This window comes from Peromyscus leucopus, chromosome 1 (genome assembly GCF_004664715.2).
Source record: "Peromyscus leucopus breed LL Stock chromosome 1, UCI_PerLeu_2.1, whole genome shotgun sequence".
Lineage (NCBI taxonomy): Eukaryota > Metazoa > Chordata > Mammalia > Rodentia > Cricetidae > Peromyscus > Peromyscus leucopus.
In genome coordinates, this window is record NC_051063.1 from 5,398,112 (window position 1) to 5,422,039 (window position 23,928).

General features: G+C 41.1%; 1 protein-coding gene across 3 annotated transcripts; it reads right to left on the reverse strand.

The window, feature by feature from the left end:
• Nucleotides 1–9,603: 9,603 nt before the first annotated feature.
• Ms4a1 (membrane spanning 4-domains A1) lies at nucleotides 9,604–23,847 on the reverse strand. 3 transcript variants are annotated; one of them, XM_037204854.1, is made up of 8 exons: nucleotides 23,666–23,847; nucleotides 23,373–23,468; nucleotides 17,585–17,758; nucleotides 17,012–17,131; nucleotides 15,605–15,664; nucleotides 13,740–13,976; nucleotides 12,554–12,655; nucleotides 9,604–11,286 (listed from the first exon to the last, which is right to left on the reverse strand). In XM_037204854.1, the coding sequence occupies exons 3-8, from the start codon at nucleotides 17,741–17,743 to the stop codon at nucleotides 11,062–11,064; spliced, it is 903 nt and encodes a 300-aa protein (XP_037060749.1). In that variant the 5' UTR covers nucleotides 17,744–17,758; nucleotides 23,373–23,468; nucleotides 23,666–23,847; the 3' UTR covers nucleotides 9,604–11,061. The 3 variants fall into 3 exon arrangements, with proteins under 3 accessions (XP_037060749.1, XP_028740175.1, XP_037060750.1); XM_028884342.2 differs by lacking the exon at nucleotides 23,373–23,468 and having other exon boundaries at nucleotides 23,666–23,845; XM_037204855.1 differs by lacking the exons at nucleotides 15,605–15,664; nucleotides 23,373–23,468 and having other exon boundaries at nucleotides 23,666–23,846.
• Nucleotides 23,848–23,928: the final 81 nt, after the last annotated feature.

Genomic DNA, 23,928 nt, shown 5'->3' on the forward strand with positions numbered 1-23,928 from the left:
GTCATTGGAGAAAAGCTTTATGATGAGAATTAGGGTATTCACCAGTCTAATCTCTCGGGCAAGCCAGTTTCATTCATGAACCCTCTCCACTTTTGCTAGTAGTGGGGTCATCCTTGGGGATTCCTGGCAACTTCCCTAGCACCAGGTTTTTCTCTATCCCCATGATATCTCTCTCTATCATGGTATCAAATGAGTTAGCCATCCAAATTTTGGACAGGATTCAAGAAGTTTTGATTCAGGCCTAGCTCTGGGGCAGTCATAGTTCAGACCTTTGTAACTGAACCCGGAGGATATGCCTGCCACACTCCTAGGCTATTTCCTTTAGGTCTTCCTCTCCACCCTGTCTGTCTGAAAGGTTGAACTGTGCAGAGAACCTACATGTTCTGACTTAGGCTTTCATCATCAGTCCTCCCAGTACTGCTGAACAGCGGATCTGGCATGGAAGGGAAACAGCTACAGATACTGTTCTGTATGTTGTGTTCATGTTAGGATGGAAAATATTTCTAACAGAGTAATACCTTTCATTTTGCTTGTCATATGGTTGAGTTTCAAAAAAAATCTGGTGTAGCTAGAGTTTTCCTGCCTTGCCCACAGTCAGGACAAATCTTTGTCACCTGCCAGTCCCACAGCTGCTCAGACCCAACCAAGTAAACACAGAGACTTATTTTGCTTACAAACTGTATGGCCGTGGAAGGCTTCTTGCTAACTGTTCTTATATATAATTAATCCATTTCCACAAATCTATACCCTGCCACGTGGCTTGTGGCTTACCGGCATTTTCACATGCTGCTTATCCTGGCAGTGGCTGGCAGTGACTCCTTCTGCCTTCCTGTTCTTTCTTTTTTCCTCTCTGTTAGTCCCCCCTATACTTCCTGCCTAGCCACGGCCAATCAGGTTTTATTTATTGACCAATCAGAGCAACTTGACATACAGACCATCCCCCAGCACAGCCAAGTGCAGACCATCTCAGACACCTGCACTCAGGCCCGTGGTCCTAAACATCCTCTATGTGGACCTGCTGGGTAAAGCTACAAGGAACCCAAGAACGGGCTCCCACAGGACATACAAAACATCCCACAGCAATCTGGCATTTATTTTTTTTTTAAGTACAAAGGAGTCTGATATTGCTCAGTACCAATTGCCTCTGGAGAATGTTTTTCATGAGCAGAAGTCTGTTTAACCATCTCCATTCCAGGTTGAACGGCAGCTAGTTAGAAAGGAATTAACATTAGCACTGTGTATATTTAAGTATTTCAACTGCAGATATTCTAACACCAGTCTTCATGCACATGTTCAGATTAAGTAGATAAAAATGAGATCCTGAAGCACCTTGCATCTTCAGAATCCCTAGATTATCCCTGACAGATGAAGCATAGGAGAGTAGAAGTCTGTGAGTGCCATCAAGGCAAACCCCACACCTATTCAATAGAGCTACTAAAACGACAGAGTGATGGACTTTATTTATTTATTTATTTACTTCTGCATGTTCATTGTACATAGTACCAGGCTTCATAAAGATAATTCCTTTTAAGCAGATCACCTACTTAGACCATGTTGACCCCTACTCCCTCCCTAATTCTTTCCTGTTCTACCACTTCATGTGAATTTGTCTGTCTGTCTGTCTGTCTGTCTGTCTGATTTTGTGTATCTACATAAAATTTAGGGCTTACAAATGAGAAAAATACAGTATTTATCTTTCTGAATCTGGTTTATCTCACTCACCCATTTATCTGCTGATGGATACTAGGCTGACCTCTAACTTGGCTCTTAGGAATACTGCATCCCTGAATCCGAGGGAAGCAAAAGGTGTTCAGGAACTTCTTGTATTATTTGAAGGCTGCAATATATGAATCTAAATTTATTTCCACAAAACAAAAGCAAAAACAATGGAAGATCTATGTATGTGAAGTCATACATGGGAGGATTACAAATAGTGTTTGGAAAGAGAACAAGGAAATGCCCAAAGAAATGAACATTATGCCCAAAGAACATTATGGAACCTAATGCAGACACTTTCTTTCTGATTCCTGTTTCCCTTCTGCTTCCTTGAAGCTCAGGGCAGACTGGCTAACCTCCACCAGGCAATAGAGAAACATCAAAGGGTAGTCATGAGGGTGAAATGGGGTGAGTATATAATCTACTCAGTATGCTTGCTGCCAGGAGAGGTTACCAAGATGTCCCATTATTGCCTTAGAGATAGGAGAAAAGAACCTTCAAAGCTTGAGTTGAAATGGTTGTGGGGAACAAAGCCAGTGGGGGACCCTAGGGGAAGAATGGCAGACTTGTCATGGGGGACAGTAGAGAGGTAAGGAGAATAGCCTGCTTCGAGGAGAGTACCAATGAGACCTGCCTGTTTGCTTCAGGTCACAGGGCTTTATGAAGAATCAGATAGGAGGATCACATAAATATGCTTCGAAATACCTGTTTCTCTCAAAATGCTTGATCCAAGAGAATTAAAACCCAATGTGCTTAGAATTGATCTCTGAATTAATTTATTGATTATTTTAATTGGTAAATGAAAAATTGCACATGCTCATGGTGTACACTACAGTGTTTTTATATGTGCTTACCTTGTGGATTGATTAAGTCAAGTTCATTAACACATCTGTTCACCCACATACCTCTCCCTTGTGGGGAAGTTAGTGTTGCTGAAGGAGAAATTGTAATGAGGTAATTTTCCTGGGTTCTTGAAGAACGGCATCTGATATAGTTATTTAAAGATGATTGGCTGAGTAGGTGCTCAGGAGGCTGTGTTTAGTTAGTAATAAATTGTTTTGTTCTTAAGAAACTTTCTTCCTAATGAGGGAGGCTGACCCAAGTATGATGTTTTGAATAAGAATGGCTCCCATAGGCTCATGTATTTGAATGCCTAGTCGCCAGGGAGTGGCACTACTTGAAAGGATTAGGAGGGGTGTCCTTGTTGGAGAAAGTGTGTCACTGGGGGCAGGCTTTGAGGTTTCAAAAGCCTCTGACAGGTCAGCCCCTTCCCCTATCCTGTGATCAGGATGTAGCTCTCAGCTACTGCTCCAGTGCAGTGTGTGTGCCCATGCTCCCTGCTGTGATGATAATGGACTAATCCTCTGAAACTGTAAGCCAGCCCCCAGTTAAATGTTTTCCTTTATAAGAGTTGCATTGCTAACAACAGTTTCTTTTTGTAGGTACAGTCTATATTTTAAAAAATCAAAATAAGCAAAGCAATAGAAGTTAGTGGAATATCCTAGTTAGTTGCCTATTGTTGTGTTAAACACCATGACCAGAAGCACCTCGGGTAGGGAAGGGTTTATTTCATCTTATAGGTTATAGTTCATTGTGAAGGCAGTCAGGGCAGGAACTCAAGGCAGCAACCTGGAGATAGAAACTGAAGCAAGCCGAGGCCATGAAAAAGTGGTGCTTATTAGCTTGTTCTCTATGGCATGCTCAGTCTGCTTTCTATATAACCCAGGGCCACCTGCCTGGGAGTGGCACTACCCGCTGTGTTCTAGGTCCTCCCACATTAATCATTAATTAAGAAAATGTTCTGCAGATTTGCCTACAGGAAATCTGATCAAGGAATTTTTTTCAATTGATGTTCCTCTTCCCAGAAAACTCTAGCTTGTGTCAAATTGACAAAAAACTAACCAGGACAATGAATGATGGCATCTATATTGTGTTGGATAGCAGACTATTTTAGAATGAAATATTATTGAAGTAAGTGTGGGAAATTTAGAGTCAAACCAAGTCACCTCTTAGGGACTTTTTCTGTTAAGGCCTCTTTCATCAAAGTGAATATCTGACTCTAAATTATTATCACCATCATCATCTTCATCATCAACCATCATCATCATTATTTAAATATCTCTTCCAGCACCTTTCTTAAGAGTTAGTCATATACTTAAATATTTCATTGAATCTCTTATATCAGGTTTGGTAAGACATGTTATTATTTTGCTTATCCCTACGAAAGAACAACTCTGCTATTCACCTATAATACTGTAAAATTTCAAACATGCACAGTGAGAGAAAAAGTAAGGAATTAACTCAAAACAGTGCATCTAGGAAAAAGATGTTCAAATGACTGTCTTGTAGTTCTACGTGGGTGAAAGGACTATAAATACATCCTAAAATGAGCTTTACTTACTATTTTTGACAAGCACTTGAATCACATTTATTTAAAAGAAAAAACTGTGTTGTCTGATTTAAGAAGTTTTAGTAATGTTTTCCAACATATTGCAACACACACACTTTTCCTGTCATATGCTAAGATTCATCACAGCTGTTTCCTGTAACATGCAAAAGCCAATGCCTAACCAGTTTCATTTCCTATAAAGACGAAAGCAGAGGTGTGGGTAGCTAGCTGTGGGTGGCCCCTTACTGGGGAGCTAATGAAGAATCGTGTCTGAGCTGTTACACGGCAGGAGCTTTTGGACATTTTAGAGTCATGCACTTCTCAGCTGGTCCAGGGAGCTGGGTCCTTGTCCTTGAGGCTGCAGCCCACAAATTTGACTGTATGGGCCATAGTGATTATCCCTGTCAAAGCTAAGAATAAAAAATGTGGTGCATACCACACACTACTGTCAACACATCATTAGGCTATCAGTTAACTGGAAGTGACATGATTGGTCTTCAGTGCCAGGGATGCATTACATTCTTTGCCTTACATTGTTGGTGAAACGTAGACTAACACATCAGAATTCTGTAAACCCAATGGAGACAGAATCTGCCTGTGCTGTTCACGGCTTTTTTCTGTCCTCAGAATAATACCACATGATAGCAAGCAATACATTTTGTTCATTTTGCTAAAAGATGTGGCCTTGTACCTATTTATTCTGAACAATTTCTTGCCCTGGTTTTTATGCAAAGCACTGCTATCTCCTTTACAGCAAAGACATCTCATAAGCAGAGTCAGCTCTCAGTGTGAATTCTTCATAGCTTGATTATTTTCCAGTGAACTGTACTCTGACGTTTCTTATTAATGCTGTCCTCCATATGCTTTCCCTAACCTGGACCCAGTGGCTTTTGCTCAGCTGTCATTCTTGAGAGTGTCTCCACAGCAGTGTTCTGCTTCTCTTCCCTGCCCCTTGAGGCCTTTTCTCCTTAGCTTCCTGTGCTGGTTTGAATATAATGGCTACCATAGGCTCATATATTTGGATACTTGTTTGCCAGTTAGTGGAACTATTTGGGAAGGATTAGGAGACATGGCCTTATTGGAGGACATGGGTCACTGGAAGCAGGCTTTGTTTCAGAAGACCCAAGCCATTTCCAATGTGCTCTCCGCCCTTGCCTGCAGATGAGATGTGAGCTCTCAGCTGCTGTTCCAACCACCTGAGGCTATGCGTCCACTCCACCATCCTAAACTCTCCCTGGAGTCACAAGCCCAATTAAACTCTTTCTTTTATAAGTAGCTTTGTCATGAATGTTTTATCATAGCAGCAGAAAAGTAACTAAGATGTAGGGGACCAGCCCCCACACTTATTTACCCCAGGAACTCTTGAGGATTGAAGGATAAGAGATTTAGTTAGAAACCGGAAAGGATTCAAAAAAGCCAGCTCATGCACTAGGAACCTAGTGCCTATGGTGGGACACTTTGAGTAGCCTTGGTGCAGGAAGAAGGCACTTGGACCTGCCTCAACTGAATGTACCAGGCTCTGCTGATTCCCCATGGGAGACGTTACCTTGGAGGAGGTGGGAATAGGGGGGTGGGTTGGGGGGAAGGCTGGGGTGAGAAGAGGGAGGACAGAGGAATCTGTGGTTGGTATGTAAAATGAATAGAAAATCTAGTTAAATAAAATTAATAAAAAACAATCACTCAAAAAAAAAAAAAAAAAAAGAGGAGAGAGAAAACACAGGATAGACTTGGGTGGGCCTGGATCCTTATCCACCGGCCCAGAACTTTATTTCAAACGTCTATTTATAACAATGCCAAGGGGTGGAGCAAAAGACCTCCCCCTTGCTAGTTAGACCCTTACAAATACCAGGTACTCAGGCCTGTGGTCCAATCAGCCTCCCATGCAGTCCTGCTGGGTACAGTCGCTAGGAAACCCAGTGGGCTCCAACACTAAGACACTTCCAAAACAGGCCTGTAAAGCCCTTGCTTTACTTTCTTGGGTGTCCTCAATCTCACTTTCATGAGTTGCCTTTTTCTCTGACAGGTATTCCTAATGAAGTGTCACTGTCCGGTCCACTTCATGATTTTCAATCTATCAATTTTAAGTGACTAATTCATGCACTTTCATTTTCCTTTTATGGACAGTCTTTCCTCTTTTTCTCTTTCCATATATTTTCACCTATTTGCTAAGATTCAATTCAAATATTTCCTGTTTCATAAAGTGCTTTTATTTTTTTTATTATAGACACTTGAGTTCCCTCTTATGCCATATCATTTAGCAATTATTTGATGCTAAGCTATAGGGCTTATATTATGATATTCTTTAAAAACACTTTTTATCAATGTAAGGCTCAAATACCATACAATTCACCCTTTTAGGGTTTTTTTTTTTTTAAATTAATTCACAGGGTTGAGGAAACATCAATTAGCATCCACTCATGATTTTTGTCTACCTCCAGTCTCAGGAAACCGTTCTGGGCATGTCATGTAAATGGAATCAAACAGCATATAATTGGTTTCTTGCTCCTTAACATGTTGTCTTTTAAGTTTCTGAAGACATTCTTTTAGCAGATGAGTAATTTTTCATGTGGATATGCCATGATTTTTCCTGTTCATTCATTAGTTGATAGATGTTTGAGTTGTTTCCAATTTTTAGTTATTTTGTCTGTGGATAATTGTACTCAAGTTGGTGTGTTCATGTTTCTATCACACTTGGGCATCTATCTGTCTGGTAGTGAACTTCCTGGGTCATATGGAACTTTACATTTAACATTTTTAATAATTGGAAAATAATTTTCAAAGAGATTACATTAATTTGTTTTTAATAAGTATTTTTTGAGCGTTTTGATTTTTCAGCTCCTCACCAGCACTTGCTGCTTTCTTGCTGCTGGTAGTCAACCTGACGACTGTGAAGCTCTGTCTGTCATTGAGATTTTTATTCACATTTTTATAGTGTATAGTGAACAGTTTATTTGCTTACTGATTATTTGTACAATTTGTTTGGAGAAATATGTGCGCAAATCATTTACTAATTTTAAAAAATTAGGCTACTTGCCCTTTTATTATTAAATTTAAGCTTTCTCTGTGAATTCTGGAGATAGCACCTTTATCAGATTTAGAATCGTAAGTGTTTTCCCCTTATGTGGGTTGTATTTACACTTTTTTTTTCATTTTGTTTTTGTTTTGTTTTTTCAAGACAGGGTTTCTCTGCATAGCTTTGGAGCCTTCCTGGAACCCACTCTGTACCCCAGTCTGGCCTCCGAACTCACAGAGATCCGCCTGCCTCTGCCACCTGAGTGCTGGGATTAAAGGCGTGCGCCACCACCACCCAGCTTGCATTTACACTTTTAAAAACTGTGTCCTTTAAGTCATAAAATTTTTAGGGCCTAGAGAGATAGCTCAACTGCAGAGTGCTTACCTGCTCTTGCAGTGGACTTGGCTTTGGTTCCTAGTGGCACATGGTAGCTCAAAGCCACTTGTATCTCTAGTTCCAGGGAATCTGACACCCCTTCCTCTGGCTTCTGCAGACTCCAGCACACATGTGGTACAAATAAACTCACAAAGGCTCACATAAGCACACAAAAATAAAATAATTTTAAAAATATTTAAAAATCATAAAATTTTAAAATTTTGATGGCATTCAGTTTTTTGTTGGTTTCTTATTATTTTGGTATCATATTTAAGAAACCAGTGTCTAGTTCAAGGTCATAAAATTTAAATCTGTATTTTTCTTCTAGATGATTTTTTTAATGGCTGCTCTTACATTTATGCTTCAGATCCATTTTGAGTTAGTTTTTAATACTGTGTGAGGTAAACTTTCAGTTTATTTATTTATATTTTTGTGTGCCATTATCACGCATCCCATGAGCATTTGTTGAAATGATTATTCCTTTCTCATTGAGTTTTCTTGGAGTCCAAATTATTATCTTTGAACACATTTTTTTTATTAAGAAATTTTCTACTTACCCTACATACCACCCACAGATCTCACCTCCTCCCTCCTCCCACACTCCAGCCCTCCCTCCCAAGCCATTCCCCATACCCACATCCTCCAAATCAAAGGTCTCCCATGGGGAGTCAGCAGAGCCCTGTACACCAAGCCCAGGCAGGTCCAAGCCCCTCCCTGCTGCACCAAAGCTGTGCAAGGTGCCAGACTGCAGGCACCTTGCACCAAAGCTGTGCAAGGTGCCAGACTGCAGGCACTGGGCTCCCAAAAGCCTGCCCATGCACCAGGAATGGATCCCAATCCCCCTGTCTGGGTGTCCCTTAAACAGTTCGAGCTAAACAACTGTCTCCTGTATCCAGAGGGCCTAGTCCAGTCCCATGGGGGCTCCACAGCCACTAGTCTACAGTTCATGGGTCTCCACCAGTGAACACATTTTTATCTTCAACCTTTTGAAATTAAGGCCGTTCTCTTATTTTTAATTATACCTTTCTTAACAGTATGTCTTATCATGTGTTGTGGTTTGGATCTTAAATACCCTCTAAATGTCTACTGCTAAGCCTTGACGTGCCCTTGAAGGGTCACTGGGAGCCAGGCCTTTTCAGCCCTCTTTTTGCTTCCCAGCTGTCACAAGGTGAGCAGGTTTGTGTCACCACATGCCTCCTTCCTTGACATTCCGCCTCATTGCTGGTCCCCAAACAGTGGAGCCAAGCAACCTCTCCACTGACGGGTGTTTAGTCAGTGGGCATAACTGCCTTTTTCTGTTTGTTTATTTTTTTTACATCCCAATCAAAGGTTCCCTTTCTTTCCTCCCCTCCCCTGCCAATGTCCCGTCCACTCCTCCACCACTGTCTCAGATACAGGCAGGGCTCCCATTGATATCAGCCAGCCATGGTATATCAAGCAACTGACTTATTTTTTTAAGATTATGTTCTTTATGGTTACAAAATTGTTTTTTTTTTTTTACAAAAATAAAAATTGAGAGGAAAATTAACTTAAAGTTAGAGAAATATGTTCTGCTTTGATAAACATGTCTGCCACTGGGGACTGTTATCAGATTCTACATTGACAGAAGGTTCTTGAGGGGAGATCAGCAAGAATTTTCATTCTTTTTAAATAGGCATTAAAGTTATTCCATTAAGAGAAATGAGAATTTTGTAAAGTATTTGAGAACCTAATAATGGATAAAGTAAGTTCCTTAAGGAAATGATGAGTTTCAGAGAGGAAAATATTTAGAAATTAAATGCCACTCTTTAAAGATTTTTCAGCTTGTTACTCACCCTCTCACCTCCCCACCTTACTCCAGACACTGCCATGATATTATTTAATTTAGGCAGGGGCACCTTCCATATGTTGGATGTGGAGAATCATGCTGTTGCTTGCAAGAATGGGCAGTAATTAGTAATGACCTACTGAATGAATAATTTCCTTGGGAGCATGTGTGAGGTATGTAGGAATAGCCCAATATGCCTGATGTGTCTCTATTCAAACACAGGTTGGTGTTATATAAATATGAACTGAGGCTGCAGGAGCATCCTGTTGTTTGATGTTATGAAGAATAAGGAAACACCCAAGGTGGAGTTAACCATTGCAGTCATGAACACACAGTTTTATTCATCTAGAGCTTGTTTTGAAGACTTCATGAGGGAAAAGTTCTACTTCCATTTTATTTGTAATTACAGGGAATACCTCCCACCAGTAACTTCTAATGAAATGGAAAAATTCCAGGGAGTGTAACTTAAGTTGTCCATATACCCATCATGCCTCAAAGCAGACTGATTATGGTATCTAGCTGATAGGTTATGGTGAGATCTTCTTAGGCTAACAGTGTTCCTAGGTCAGGTGCTAGCCTCCCTGCACATGAACAGGAGTGGAAAATTAGGGTGACCTGAGATTTGGCATCTTAACTATATTGTTTCTAAGCTTGATCTTTCTGAGACCATTTATAGTGCTTAGTATCTGCAGCTTATAGCTTACTAGCTAATTGCTCATTAATGTCTTGACTAGTTTTCTGAATGATGTAAGTTTTTAGGTGTCTTTATTCACATGGAATCAAATCCAATTCTGACTCTTCTGTGACTCAACACATTGCTCATAGACTATGCTCTTGATACAGCTTATGCAGACATTGGGTATATATAATTTGGTCATTTCAAATATCACCAGGATTTGAAGAGCTAGGTCTGAGTCAAGTCCCCACAACCCTTAGGTATGATGGTTATAGGATGCTTTGGCTTGCTTCCTACTTTCAGTTTAATTAAAAACAGTAATATGGATTCTTTCATGGTCGTGAAAGATCAAATGAAACCATTTCATAAACTACTCTGCCCTCTGGAAAGCATCCTGTAAGCACAAGTGTTGCTTATGATTTGAGATTTGGGTACCCATTGTGTCCCACCATCCTTTCTTCTTTTGACTAAAGAATACAAGGAAGAAAACAATGTGACCAGAAGCCCAGAAACAGGAGTTGGGCAAAGTTAAGACCAAGAGACTTGCTTATTTGTAAGCTCTGCTGTTTGTACAGAGATAGGGTTAGTTATTGTCTTTCACAGCTTTCCAAATGGGATACAGAAGCTGGAAGAACATGCTACAGGCTCTGTTACCCTGAAAAAATAGCTGTCTCATTTCCTTTCATTATTACTTCTATTTTCCTTAAAACAATAATGCAAAAAGGACTACACTAAGAGTGCAGGTAGGGAAGGAGTCCGAGAATTCAGAGACAGATGGAACAGTAATGTGTCTTTTCCCTCAGCTGCAGCTGCTGATGGAAGAAATGGGGAAAAGCACCCCACCCAAGAAAAAGGTGAATGAGAATTGGGTTCTGCAGCATTTCTGCCGGTGTAAGATTCCCAAGCAAAGGACAACACAATCTGCTATAATTGCTACGTTCTCCAAATGTGAAGGAGAGCTAGATGTGGCTTCTCTATGCAAAGATAAGCTGTGGAAACATGGAGAATAGATGTGGAAGATCACAAGAAATGGGGGTAACTGTGTGTCTTGGAAGCTCTCTAAATAATAATGCTTATAAAAGAATTTAAGGAGAGATCTCATTTTCCACTGGCAAAGATTCCTGTTCCTGGGGAGGTTCTGGAAAGTTTATTTCTGTTTCTTCTTCTTCTTCTTCTTCTTCTTGCACTGGAATAATTTCAATTTCTTCTTCATTCTTTGGTTGGGAAGATACTCCACTTAGCTCAATGATTTCTTCTTTCATTTTAATCGTCTGTTCTTTTTTCTCTCCAGCTGACAGCAGAACCACATTCTAGAATATAAACAAATGCCTCTTGACCTTTACCCTTGACACGCCTCCCAACAATGTAAATCTATCCAAATGCCAACTTATTCTCATGTTCTTTATTTAATTAACCAAGTACTATAGATACCAGGATTGGCTACTTGGATGTGCAAATTCTTATCAAATCACCTACTTATTAATCTCGAGTATGAGTTAATTGTTCAGGACTTCAGGCATTTGCCATTTTGCCTGGAACAATCATACTACATGGGAATATAACACACCAAAAATAGAGGAGTTGGATTCTAGAATTGATTTGCCTTTAGTGATCATAACCTTGGGAAGATGCTCTCATTCTACTGTGTCCCCATCTGTATAGTCAAGGAATCAGTAATGGCTTCTAAGCTATAAACTAAATCTTACAGTCTGTAGTTTTGATGGAGTTTATACGAGAGCTACTATTGGAGCATTGATATTTCCTAGCTTTGGAGTCTCTTTGAAATCCTATTTTTTTGGAAGTGGAATGAAGTGAAGAGAGTGGGAGGAGAGGGGAACACTGAAAAGTCCAAGAGCCAGTGACTTTATCCGCCTCCAGCCTTCAACATCCTGTGTTGCATTAAGATGGGAGGGGGCATGTAATCCAGGCATGTGTGAGTAAGAATGGCTCTCATGGGCTCAAAAATTTGAATACTTGTTCTGCAGTTGGTAGAACCATGGGGATGATTAGGAAATGTGGCCTTGTGGGAAGACATGTGTCACTGTGGTTGGGCTTTGAGTTTTCAAAAGCCAGAGTCATACCAGTTAGCTCTGTCTGCCTCATGCTTATGGATCAGATGTAAGCCCTCAGTTACTGCTCCAGAGCCATACCTGCCTGCCAGCTGCCATACTCCTCCCCATGATGGTCATGGACTCTAACTAATATGCAGGAACTGTAAGCCCCCAAATAAATGCTTTCTTTTATAAGTTGCCTTGCCATGCTGTCTTATCACTGCCGTAGAACATAGTAACTAAGACAGGGCGGGGTGGGAGTCTGAAGTCAAGTAGAAGAAGCTGATTGACAGGCACACTTGTACACATGTGGAACTGTAGCTTCTGTCTAACCATAGACTTCATTTACACTTCAAAACATTTGCTGTCACTACTGGTATTATCTGTTTCCCAAAATATAGCAGAACCAGTTTATTCCAGTGAAGCCCTTACTTTCAACATTTTGTCAGATTACATTCTATGTAAATAATTCTTTGTAGATATTAATTTTCTAGAAGGATGTTATGAACAAGTAGCTACAACTTACAGATTTGGGTCTGGAGCACATTCTTTTCCACTCATTTTCCACAATGCCAGCTGTTACAAGTTTCTGGAAGAAGGCAAAGATCAGCATCACTGACAAAATGCCCTGGAAACCAACAGAATGGAGGCAAAGATGAGATGATGGCAGATGGATGTGTTTAGCGTACAGTGATGACTAATGACTGGAACTCAATGAGCAAAAAATCAGCTCAGTTCTTAGGGTGAGTAAACTGAACAGCTGGGGCGAGGTGTGTAGGGGGAGTGGCTGCTATAAAAGGCAGCATCTTTACAACCCAAATGCTGAACATAGCATCAGGCGCAAGAAAGTAAGGTAGGAATAGTAAACTGGAGGATCAATTCTTTGTAAGAAAGAGTCCCACATTCAATTTTGTCAGTTTGGTCTGGTACTTGCCCAGCATACTTGACACCCTGGGTTCTAGTCCCACTGTGTAAACTAGGTATGGTAGCATGTGCCTGCAATCCCAGCACTAGGGAAGGTAGAGACAAGATGATCAGAAGTTCAAGGTTGTTTGACTTCGCAGCAAAGTGAAGGCCAGCCTGGATTATGAAAATGTATCAGCTTTAGAGGATGTGACATCACACCAAGGAAACTCCACAACACTTGGGAGATGTATTGCCTTTCCCCTTTAAACTCTGTATTTAAAATTCTATGAGGGAAAACATGTTAATAACAGTGTAGGAGTTTCTTCCATTTTTATTAATAATAAGTATTAATGTCATCGATGATATTAACAATGACGAATGATGAACACATAAAGCTTGGTGTGGTGGCACATACCAGTAATCCCAGCATTCAGGAGGTAGAGGCAGGATTGTTGTGAATTTGAAGCTAGTCTGGGCTAAATAGTCAGTAGCAGACCAGCCAGGGCTACACAGCAAGACCATTTCTCAGAAGAAATAATAAAGTCACAGGTAGAATCTTCCATACCAATGATTTTAAGTGCCTTGCTTATGTTAACTAATTTGTTTCTCAAATCAATCCAAGGAGATACACAGTTTTACTCTCCTTGTTTTACAGCTGAGGAAATAGAAGCAGTATATGAAGAGGTTTCCTGCCCAAAGCCACATACAGAAAAAATAGCAGACACAGACTACCTGGACCCAGAGTTGATATTCGTAATAAAACATAGCACTTTTCTTCTCTGGTGGAGCACCGTTTTCATACTTACCAAAAACACAGACTGCATGCTGTAACAGTACCGTGTAGATGGAGAGTTTTTCTCCGAGGAATTAGATGGTTCACAGTTGTAGATATCAACATACAGGTTGGGAGTTTTACTAAGATCCAGACGCTCCATTTTTAAAAAATGAGAAACGGTAATGTTCAGTATGTCCATAATTGAAAGAATTATTCCAGAAATGGCAGCAAAGAGGCTCAGGGAGCTCATTATCACTTTGGCTTTGACCTGAAACAGAGGCAGCCTTGTTAATTAGATTTGATTTCTATTCAGAAAATATAAAGTAGCATGTGGGATTCCAGTTGCTATCTCCCTGACTCAAAGATGCCACACTTGAATTCTAGTTCAGTTCTCGCTACGGGTGTTAGCCTCGTTGTCACTGTGAAGTACAACTTTTAGCCTCCTTCTCCCTCCTTCTCCAGTCTTCTCATCTTATACAATCACCATTCACCCAATTTATGAAACCAAAATCCCAGTGATTCCTTACCCACATGTTGTATCCCAGAACGTTTTCATTGGCACCATCCTCCCAGACGTACAGTGAGGACTTAATGGGCATCCAGATTATCATCTCTTTGCATAATAAGGCAGTGGGCAGAGGGATAAGAAGCATTTTACATCATGACTAAAGATCATTGCTGTAGATATAGTTAGAACCTTCTAGGTTTGTACCATCCAATAAAAAAATGCATCAGCCATAATAATGCTACCACTCCCTGCTGACAAGGTCACTTCCAGTCAGCTGTCTTCCCCCAGTACCATTAGGGCAGATGTCTCTTGATACACAGGTTAGAGGATATGGCTGTGACTGCTCTGTCCTACATGGTGATAAAAGCTTGGCATATCATATGCCAAGTACCACAATTGTATGGCATTTTGATGATTGTTTCATGAAACACATATTTTATTCCTAGCTACATGGCTTATTAATAGCAATTTGGTAGTTTTGGTTGTATTTGATATTTGTAAACCATTTGTCTCTTCCCACAAATTGAAATTTTCAGACCGCTTATAGAGAGGAATTGTCTCAATCCACTCAGATCCTTACCAACTCAAAGTGACTTAGGTTAGTAAGTGAAAATATTGTTAGAGGATTTTCTGGAGAGAAATTTGGTAGTGAGATCTAGTCACCCATCCTTCAGGAATTCTGTATGTTATCTTTTTAAAGGAGGCTACAAATGAATCTTTAAAGATAAGATCATACTGTAGGCCTTACATCTTCCACTTTATCACACTATCACACACAATGCTCTATTCATCTTTATCTTTTTGAGACAGCATTTCTCTGTGTAGTTTTGGTGCCTGTCCTGGATCTTGCTCTGTAGACCAGGCTGGCCTCGAACTCACAGAGATCCACTTGGCTCTGCCTCCTGAGTGCTGGGATTAAAGGCATGTGCCACCACTGCTCCGTCTTATCTTGATTTCTTATGCTAGGACTACAACTTCTGTTCATAGGGTGAAAAATCAGGAGCACCCTGTACTCACTCACTCAGGGTTCTGACTTAGCTAGAACATGACTCAAGCATATGATCAGAAAAATGTCCTAAATAGTGTGTGAGAAAGATGACATTCTTTCAGAATACATCAGTTCTATCATCTCCACAGGGAACTTAGCATTGAAAGACTGTAAGTGCCATCTTCTGGGCTCTTCCTTTGATTTCCTTGCTATGGACAGACTAAAGGCAGATGCCATTTTTCAGTTTTTCATGAAGAACGTCATATCACAACCAGGGTGATACAGGAACTTTGCTCAGAGAGTCAGTGATTGCTAAACTCTTTAAGGGTCCCTAGGATTTGTTTTCAACTGAGAAAGTCATTATTGTGTCTGATGTGTGGGAAAAGACATGATTACTTGCCAAACTCTTCCTGGAGTTTTGCTCTGCTGATGCTGCCAGGAGTGATCCCGAAATAATATACTGCAAAGAGAGGGGTGAATGGGAAGGGAGAGGGAGGAGGAGGAAAAGGGGGCAGAAGGGGAGAGGCAGAGAAGGGTCACTGCTTTCCACTGATGATTGGTTGGGAAGGAACCACCTACATTTTTAGAGTCTTTCATTAAACTATGCATCAAATTTTATCCCATTAAATTATTTCTAGGTAGCTATATTTCTTTGTTATTAAGGTTCATATACTCAGTCTGCACTATTCAACCTCTGGGTACCATTAGAATAGAATAAGAAAAAAGAGACAGAATTCATACTTCTGTGTCAGTGAGAATCCTCTGGGCCCATACCATCAAATAGAAAAATAAGAAATCACCCTCCATAACATGACTTACTCCTTCTCTACACAGGCTGCAAATAGGGGTCTCGGAGGCATAGGTAGGAGAGAATGTCAGTGTGAATTAAAACACTTACTCTCATTCTCTTTCTTTTTGAAAATAAAAAAATTAAATTTGTTTTATGTGTGGGTGTTGGGAATTGAACCCAGGCCCTCTGGAAGAGCAGCCAGTGTTCCTAACTGCAGAGCCATCTCTCCAGCCTATCTCTCTAATTGTAATTAGTGAAAATGTTCTTTTGGGGTCATAGTGATTTAGTAGCTCTGATGCCACTGAGAGATAGTGTACAAGGCAGTACTCATCTTGAATATAATACACTTCACCAAAATGTTGATTGCTATAGGAAGTAATAGTGATTATTTCTCAACTTCCTTTTTTAAGGGTCAAGCTATAAAGTGCAGAAAAGTCTTGCAACCAATCCACCTAAGTTCTGAGAGCCTCAATTCTGCACTTAGAGTCATGAAAAGTGTCCTGGCAAAATAAGCACTACCTAGCCCCATGTCACACACAGAATTATAATTTGGGAAACATGTACATTAAGTAGCCCCAAAGAGTGTTGCTGCATTTATAAGTACAGAGGGATTATTTGGGATGGGAATAATTTTATCAGATGCCATAGTAACTAACAAAATTGCAGGGAGATGGAGGACTTAGGATGTCCCATTTTTCTTTTCCTTCCAAATCACCAAGTATCTGGTGTCTCGCACCCTGCTGGAGTTAGCTGTGGAGAGACCCTGCTTTGTACAGTCTTGTTTCTCTGAGCACAGCTGGCAGAGCTCCTTTCTGTGAATCCACATGAAGCATGACCACCATCAGCCACAGGAGTCACGTGGTATAGTCTATCCTTCTTCTCACTTAGCTATGTCAACCCAGTAGCCTTCTTCCTGCCCAGATTACTTTCATCAGCACGGAAACAATCTAGATATTTTTTTTGGCTTTTTTCCCCCCTCTAACATCTCACAAATGGTTGCTGTTTATTCTAACTTACCATAAGGCCTCCCCAGAGAGGGTACCATACACTCACAGAGATGGGTGCAAAGACCCCTGTGGGGATCAGCAGCAGCCCCCCAAGGGAAATATGGAAGAGGCCATTCATGATCTGGACAACCTGGGGAAAGAAGAAAAGCACTGGTGGTGAACTGAACCCATCATTGGTGAAGGTCAAAGGCCAGGTGGGAAGCCTGAGACCCGATTGAGGACCACACAAAGATACTAAATGGAGTGGTAGCACTACCAAGAACTTTGCCTCCTTCTCATTCAGATCTATCTCTCCCACTATAAAAGGCATTTCCAAGGAACAGATATGTCTGGAATTTGAACAATGGACCCAAATGGAAGATTCTTAACCTCCAAGCTAAGAGATGATATAAGATCAACCTACAGTGATCCAGGTGGTAACTCTTTTGTACCCTCTGGCCTAGCCCACTGTGTGAGACATAAAGAACACATCCACTCAGATCTGCCAGTGCAAGGTAGACTGAATTCCATATATAGCTTGGAAGCATCAGCATCTGTAGGCCAGAGCATCTCCCGGGTGCAGAATAGAGGAGAACAACCTTACCCCCAAAGCTTTTGATTCCCTCATGAAGAAGCTTTGTGTTGGGCCCATCAGTGAAGATGTCCTCCTGAGGTTTACTTTTTGAGAAGGCTGCATGGCAAGAGGGCCTTTAGTAGACTCTATTGGGAAAGTTCCACTCACTGAGTTTCTGGGTGTTGTCATTCTGTTCTCAAGCTCCTAAAAATAAAACAGTAAGGAGAGTCAATGACAAAGTCTTTGGCAATCTTACCTTCTGTCACCATCTAATACTTCTCTTAGTATTCCCTTGATGGTGCCACTGAGGCATGCCATCTTCCTAGTAGCTTCCGATGTGAGGCAAGGTCTACCACTGTGTTCTAGGAAAGTATCTGGAGGGGCTATCTCAGGCAAGGACATATGGGCCCAGGAATCTGAGCTGGAATTCCTGCTAATCATGTCTGGATACACATTAACATTTAAGAAAATACTAGGCAGTCAGTTCCTCTACCAATGAAGTATACCCTAGGACACACTGTGAATTTATGTCCCCGTAGATTTTTGTCTGTGCTGGGGCTTGGACCCAAAGCCTTATGAATGTTAGGAAAATATCACTGAACTTCATCCCTGATCTATGCATTTGGCTAGCTGGCCCCTCCTTGAATACTCTTCTTACTATTTTATACTGTAAAGCATACTTTTTTATTGGCTTATTCATCCATTTGTCTCTGAATAGTGTGTTGGCCCAGAGGTGTCATGCCTGACTATGGTAAGGACTGTCCTTAAAATCAGGAGGGGATGATTCTAGGCCTCTCTCTCCCTCTGACTCTGACTTTGAACAGGTCACATCAAGAATGCTCTCTGTTTTCACATGTAAGACCACAGGCCCTGAGTCTGACTGTCTGGTTTAAACAGTAACTCTAATTACAAGACAAGTTCTCTTGGCCTCAGGTTTTTCAGCTCTAGACTGGAAGCTTGTTGTAAGAGATAGATGGTGATGGTTCATGTTTGGGTGGCTTTTTTCTTAAAAGCCCGGGCATAGCTTAAATATCAGTTATCCCCAGAGGCCTTATCTAAACCCTCAACCTATCACACATGTTCTTACATATTCTCTCTGGCTTAACACATCCTGTTCTATTCACCTCATTTCAATTATTATTGTGGTAAATTACTTGTTTTTTTGCAGTCCTCTCTCTATAGAAACAAATGATGTCGTTGCCTCTTGACCAGGATCTAAAAGAATGCTCACATGTTATAGCTTCTTAATAAACTTTGAAGAAATGCTAGACTTATGCAAAGCACATCTGAGTAAATATTAGCTGCTTTGCTGCAATTCTTGTTATATACTTTTGAGCTGTAGTTTCCATTTTATCTGTGAAGTGAGAATAGTGCCCTTCTCATAGAATTATCTTAAGAAATGAGTGGACATATGTGCCTAGAGGAAGAGGGTAGCAAGTGTCTTCTGTCAGTGCTCATGAGTTGTTTCTGAAGTGATGATGAACCACATTCTTTCCAGTTCTGACAGGTTAAAGCCATTAAGCTTTCTTCACGTGCCATCTGTTGCGGGTATTCACTGATTGGTCATGTCAAAACCACAGACATGAATTCCCTTGATATTTTCCTGTGCCCTGGATATTATTCTCTAGGGCCACATCTCTGGTCTCATCTTTATTGATTGTAAGCTGTGTAACAGGCCTTGGGAATTAAGACTGGCTACTCGGGCTGCTGAGTCTTACACTAAAGTCAAGGAGAGCTGGGCAGCTGAATCTCTTAGACTTCTGCTGATTTTATAATTACAAGGAAATTCCATCAGGGACATCTCTTCTGAGCCTAGTAGAGGAGATAAGGGATGAATCATTGCCTGTGCTTTACAGAGTGTGTGTGTGGGAGGGGCAAGGACAGACAAGTTAAGCAACTCACTTGAAGTTATATAACTACTAATGATCTGAAATGAAGCCTCCAGCTTGTCAACTGCAGTGTCCATGACTCTCTCACTGCTTTGACTCCTGTGGGAAACAGTTCACTTTCTCTTCCTTTCCCTTCAAAATATGCACACTCTTCATGACTTAAAGCAATACAGAGCATGAGCTGTCTGCAGTGTGGGCTTTAGGGAAGAGTTTCTCACTTGATTGCCTTCCTGTTCCAAATTACCAGATGTTACTTGGCCCAGAGCAATCAGCTTCATGCCACAAACCATCCCACGAGACCACCAACCAAAATAAAAATTATTTACATAACCCGCCAAGGAATTTTCAAATGAATTCTGGTCTAGAAGTAGAAAAATCTCAGAAACCAGTTTGCTCTTGTCACAAATAAGGATCGTGCTCCTGGACATGGGGCATGCTTTTGCAAAGTCCTTATACTTAGTAAGGAAGTCAAACTTGAAGACACTGACACCAATGCTCATTCTGTGGACCCCCAGGCTAGACTGTAGTTGTTTAATTAGGCATGTACTGTGTCCCCAGGGATATTAGCTGTGCTATTTTCAGTTTTTTTCATACCTCTCTCTTTCAGTAGGCACTGTATTTCCTTTTGGTGGATGTATAGAAGACCCCATAAGTTAATTTTCCCAAGATCCTTTGGTAACTATGGAATGAGCTAGAATTCACTTACTCCATTCTAGGGGACTAATTTTAGTGATGGTGACTTAAAGTGCAAGATCATTAATTATTCAGGGTGATGGAAATGATTGGACTACCATCATTATAATTCTTCTGTAGTTACCAACTGCTCATTAAGTCTTGGGTCTGTGTTGTTGCTGAGATAAACTTTGATTTAGGCAAAGTCTCATGGAGCTATCTGTATGGGCTATTGGCAGTAATAATATGGAAAGAAGAACATTCTGTCTTTCTGTTAGAATAGTATCTTTCTAATAACTGTATTTCTACAAAGTGTTAAATAAATATTACTGCAAAATAGTATTTTATAACACTATTTATAATAAGACTTTGACATGCCATTTTATGCTCATGATCTCCTTCCCCTCCCTCCCTTTTTCTCACACACATGAGGACACTGTAGATTGACTGTGCAATAAAATTACATTCAATGGAAACTTGTGAAGCTAGAGCTAGTCCACATACTCCCACAAATGTAGATTTCTCCAACTTTGCCTTATCATTAAAACATTATATGAAGTGGCTTCAGTGGACCCCAGCTCACAGCAAAGATTGTCTGGTAGATTATCAAGATTACTGACCACATTGGCCAAAAATGTAACAATACAGGGCTTTATTTTCACAAATGTGAAAATAAATACTGATACTGAAATCCCAACTTAATTTGCTCACACACCATCCCATTTTACCATCACTGCAACTTCCACAAACCTTTGTGACTTCTAGAGCATCACCATCTTCTTGTCCATTCCCCTGAAGATGTCACAGCTTCTTCTGTGGTTTTGGTTTGAATAATGACTTTTAGGTTCAGTAACTCCATCATCTACTGAGATGCTTGAAGCCCCCACCAACCTCAACTTCCTCCTTTGCCACTAAAAATAGCCTTGCACTTATTCTTCCCTCCCTCTGCCCTGTGTTTATGGCTGTAGGTGAATCTTCTTCTAATCTTTCCTCCTCAGCCCTTTCAGTCCATTTCCTTTCACCAGATGCTTGCTCTTTCCAGAAATCTCTTCTTCCTGGGATCTACTCTCACTCTTTGTGTGGCATTATGCACATTCGTGATCTCTGTAAAATTAGGATTATATAAGACGTGCTGTGATTGATAAAATAATACTCAAGGAATAATTATTATTCCTGAGCCTTATTTGAACAAAAATGTGGTACCTTGTTCCCCAGTCCCTAAACTCCCATTTTAAAAATTCTGGTAAAGTCCCCAGTTACGTCCCCATTTCCCCTTTCTTCACTTCCTGCTTCTTCAAATTTTGCCTTCTACCCTTCCCCAGCTTCCTCCTCACTCACACAATTCTTAAACTAGTTTCTGTCACTTAGCCGAAACTTCTCTGCACAAAGGTTGTGCTGCAGTCTGTGGCCTTTTCTGGGCACAGTGCCTTGGGTCACTTTATTTTGCCAATTGCCCAGACTCAAAGGTCTAAACCAGGGGGCTTGTGAGATGGCTTAGGTCATGCATCACAAGTGTGAGGTCCTGAGTATGGATTTCAGCATCCACATAAAATGCTAGCTGTGGTAGCATGCACTTGTAACTCCAGTGTTGGGCAAGTGTAGACATTCAGATCCCTGGAGCTTGCTGGCCAGCCAGTCTAGCCAAAATTTTAAATTTCAGATTGGGTGAGAGACCCTGTCTTGTGACTGAAGAAGGCGTCTAATGTTAACCTCCATCTTCCACATGTGTGTGCATGGATGTGCACTGACACATACAGGCTTGGAGGCAGATTTTACTCCTGCTTCTTCAGCTGCCTCACATATTCAGGCAATAGCAAAAGCATGCCATTTCTACATCTGCAATACCTCATACACATGGACCTTTTCCTTACATCTAGTATCACCTGTAGATTCATTCCCATTTCCTTTCCTGGTATAGCATAAGAAAAAAAAAATCTTGTGATGAGGCTAGCTATATGGCTTATTGCCAAGGCTGATGACCTATGTTCCATCCCCAGGACTCACATGGTAGGAGGGGAGAACTGACTCCTGCAGGATGTCCTCTGACTTCCACATATGTACGCACATGCGCACGCGCACGCACACGCACAAACACACACACACACACACACACTTAATGTCAGAAATGTTAGAAATATTATGGTTATTGTTTTCCTTCGATAATTTTTCTAATACACCCTTTACAAAGCAACTGAGACACGTCCCCTAAATCACTGCTAAGTTGTGCTCTTCCTGGGCCTCAGCTCTCCCCAACCTATCTCACTACCTTTAACTCACTTTCTTTGCTTTCTTGATACATCCTTCTGACTCCTCATTACAGTCCAGCTCTGATGACTTTCAGAATCCATGTCCTCAGTAGTCATAATTGGATATGTCTCCTGCCTTCTTTGTTGAATCTGCAAAAACTCCCCCCTCTTCCCCAATTCTGTCAACCTCCACAAAAGGATGTTCATGAGGCCATTCCTTGCCTGATGGTAAGAACTTCTTCCAAGTCCACAGTCATTCATGTTTATTACTTTCCCACCAACCACTTTCATTTTAGTATGATATGTAACTTCTGAAACAGTGTTAATCCACTAAGGGAGCTGTGCAGGATTATACAGGGAACCTGCCTCCTGTGATGCTGTGATCTCACTCAGTGTTAAACAGATCATCAAGCTCAGCTTCCTCCTCTGGAAGGTTTGCAGATAAATACTCAGGATGCTATCTATTCACAAGATGATAACCTCCCTTCACCTGACCATCGATGAGACCAAACCATTATAAGGGAAACAGGGATAGTCTCTCTCTCTCTCTCTCTCTCTCTCTCTCTCTCTCTCTCTCTCTCTCTCTCTCTCTCTTTCACACACACACACACACACACACACACACACACTTTATGGTTTAGTTTTGGGAACACATTAGAACCTAGTTAAAGTCAATCCTCTAGTCTGTCTCCAGGGCCCACTCTTACCCTTGGCTTCTTAGATGGTACATAGAAAGCAGGAGTTGTCCTCAGTGTACCAATAACATGTAGAAAATGCTAGCCACTAAAGTTTGACACCATCTATGCATGTTTACAGTGAAGTTGATCTTTGGAGACAAAAATCAGCAGAAAAAAGAGGAACGGAATTAGACTCTTACGGCCAGGTTTATTTTCTAGTTTATTTTCTCAGGCCGTCCTAAAAAGATTCCGTATTTTAGGTTTAATCCTCATGATGCAGAGGGCCTTTCTATTGCTCCCATTTTATGGGGCATGGAGAGGTTTGGCCACTCACCCAAGGTTATGCAACTTCAATGTAGTAGAGCCTCAGGTTGGGCCCAACATGCCGGAGACTTGACCTCCATGCTGGCATCTGCTTACCACGTATTGCCTAGAGTCATTTTTGAGAGGGGAGCAGTTAGGAGGAAGGTGGCACATCCAGACTTGAAGCCATCACAGCTTAAATCATGCTGCCATTTGAAAGTCTCACCGGGGCCAGTCTGAAAGACTCTCTAGTCTCTAAAACCACTCCTCTCCTCATCCGGCCTCTCTTTTTAATCATTTAAGCAGAGCAAACTCATGCCTTACCTGAGTCTCCAAGGCTTCAAGGCTCAAGGGCCAATTCAGACACTGCTGAGATCAGCTGGCTCCTTCTCCTATCTCAAGTACTTGAAGATGAGTGAGATAGACCAGGCCCTGGGGCTGGTACCTCTGATTGACACCAGGTGACAGGAAATTAGCAGCTTCTGCTACCTTGAGATCCGCTCCAATCACTTTGCTTTGATAGAAAGGATATACAAAAAAGTTTCTGCCTTACCAGGAGGTTTCACTTCTTGAAAAATACCCTGGGG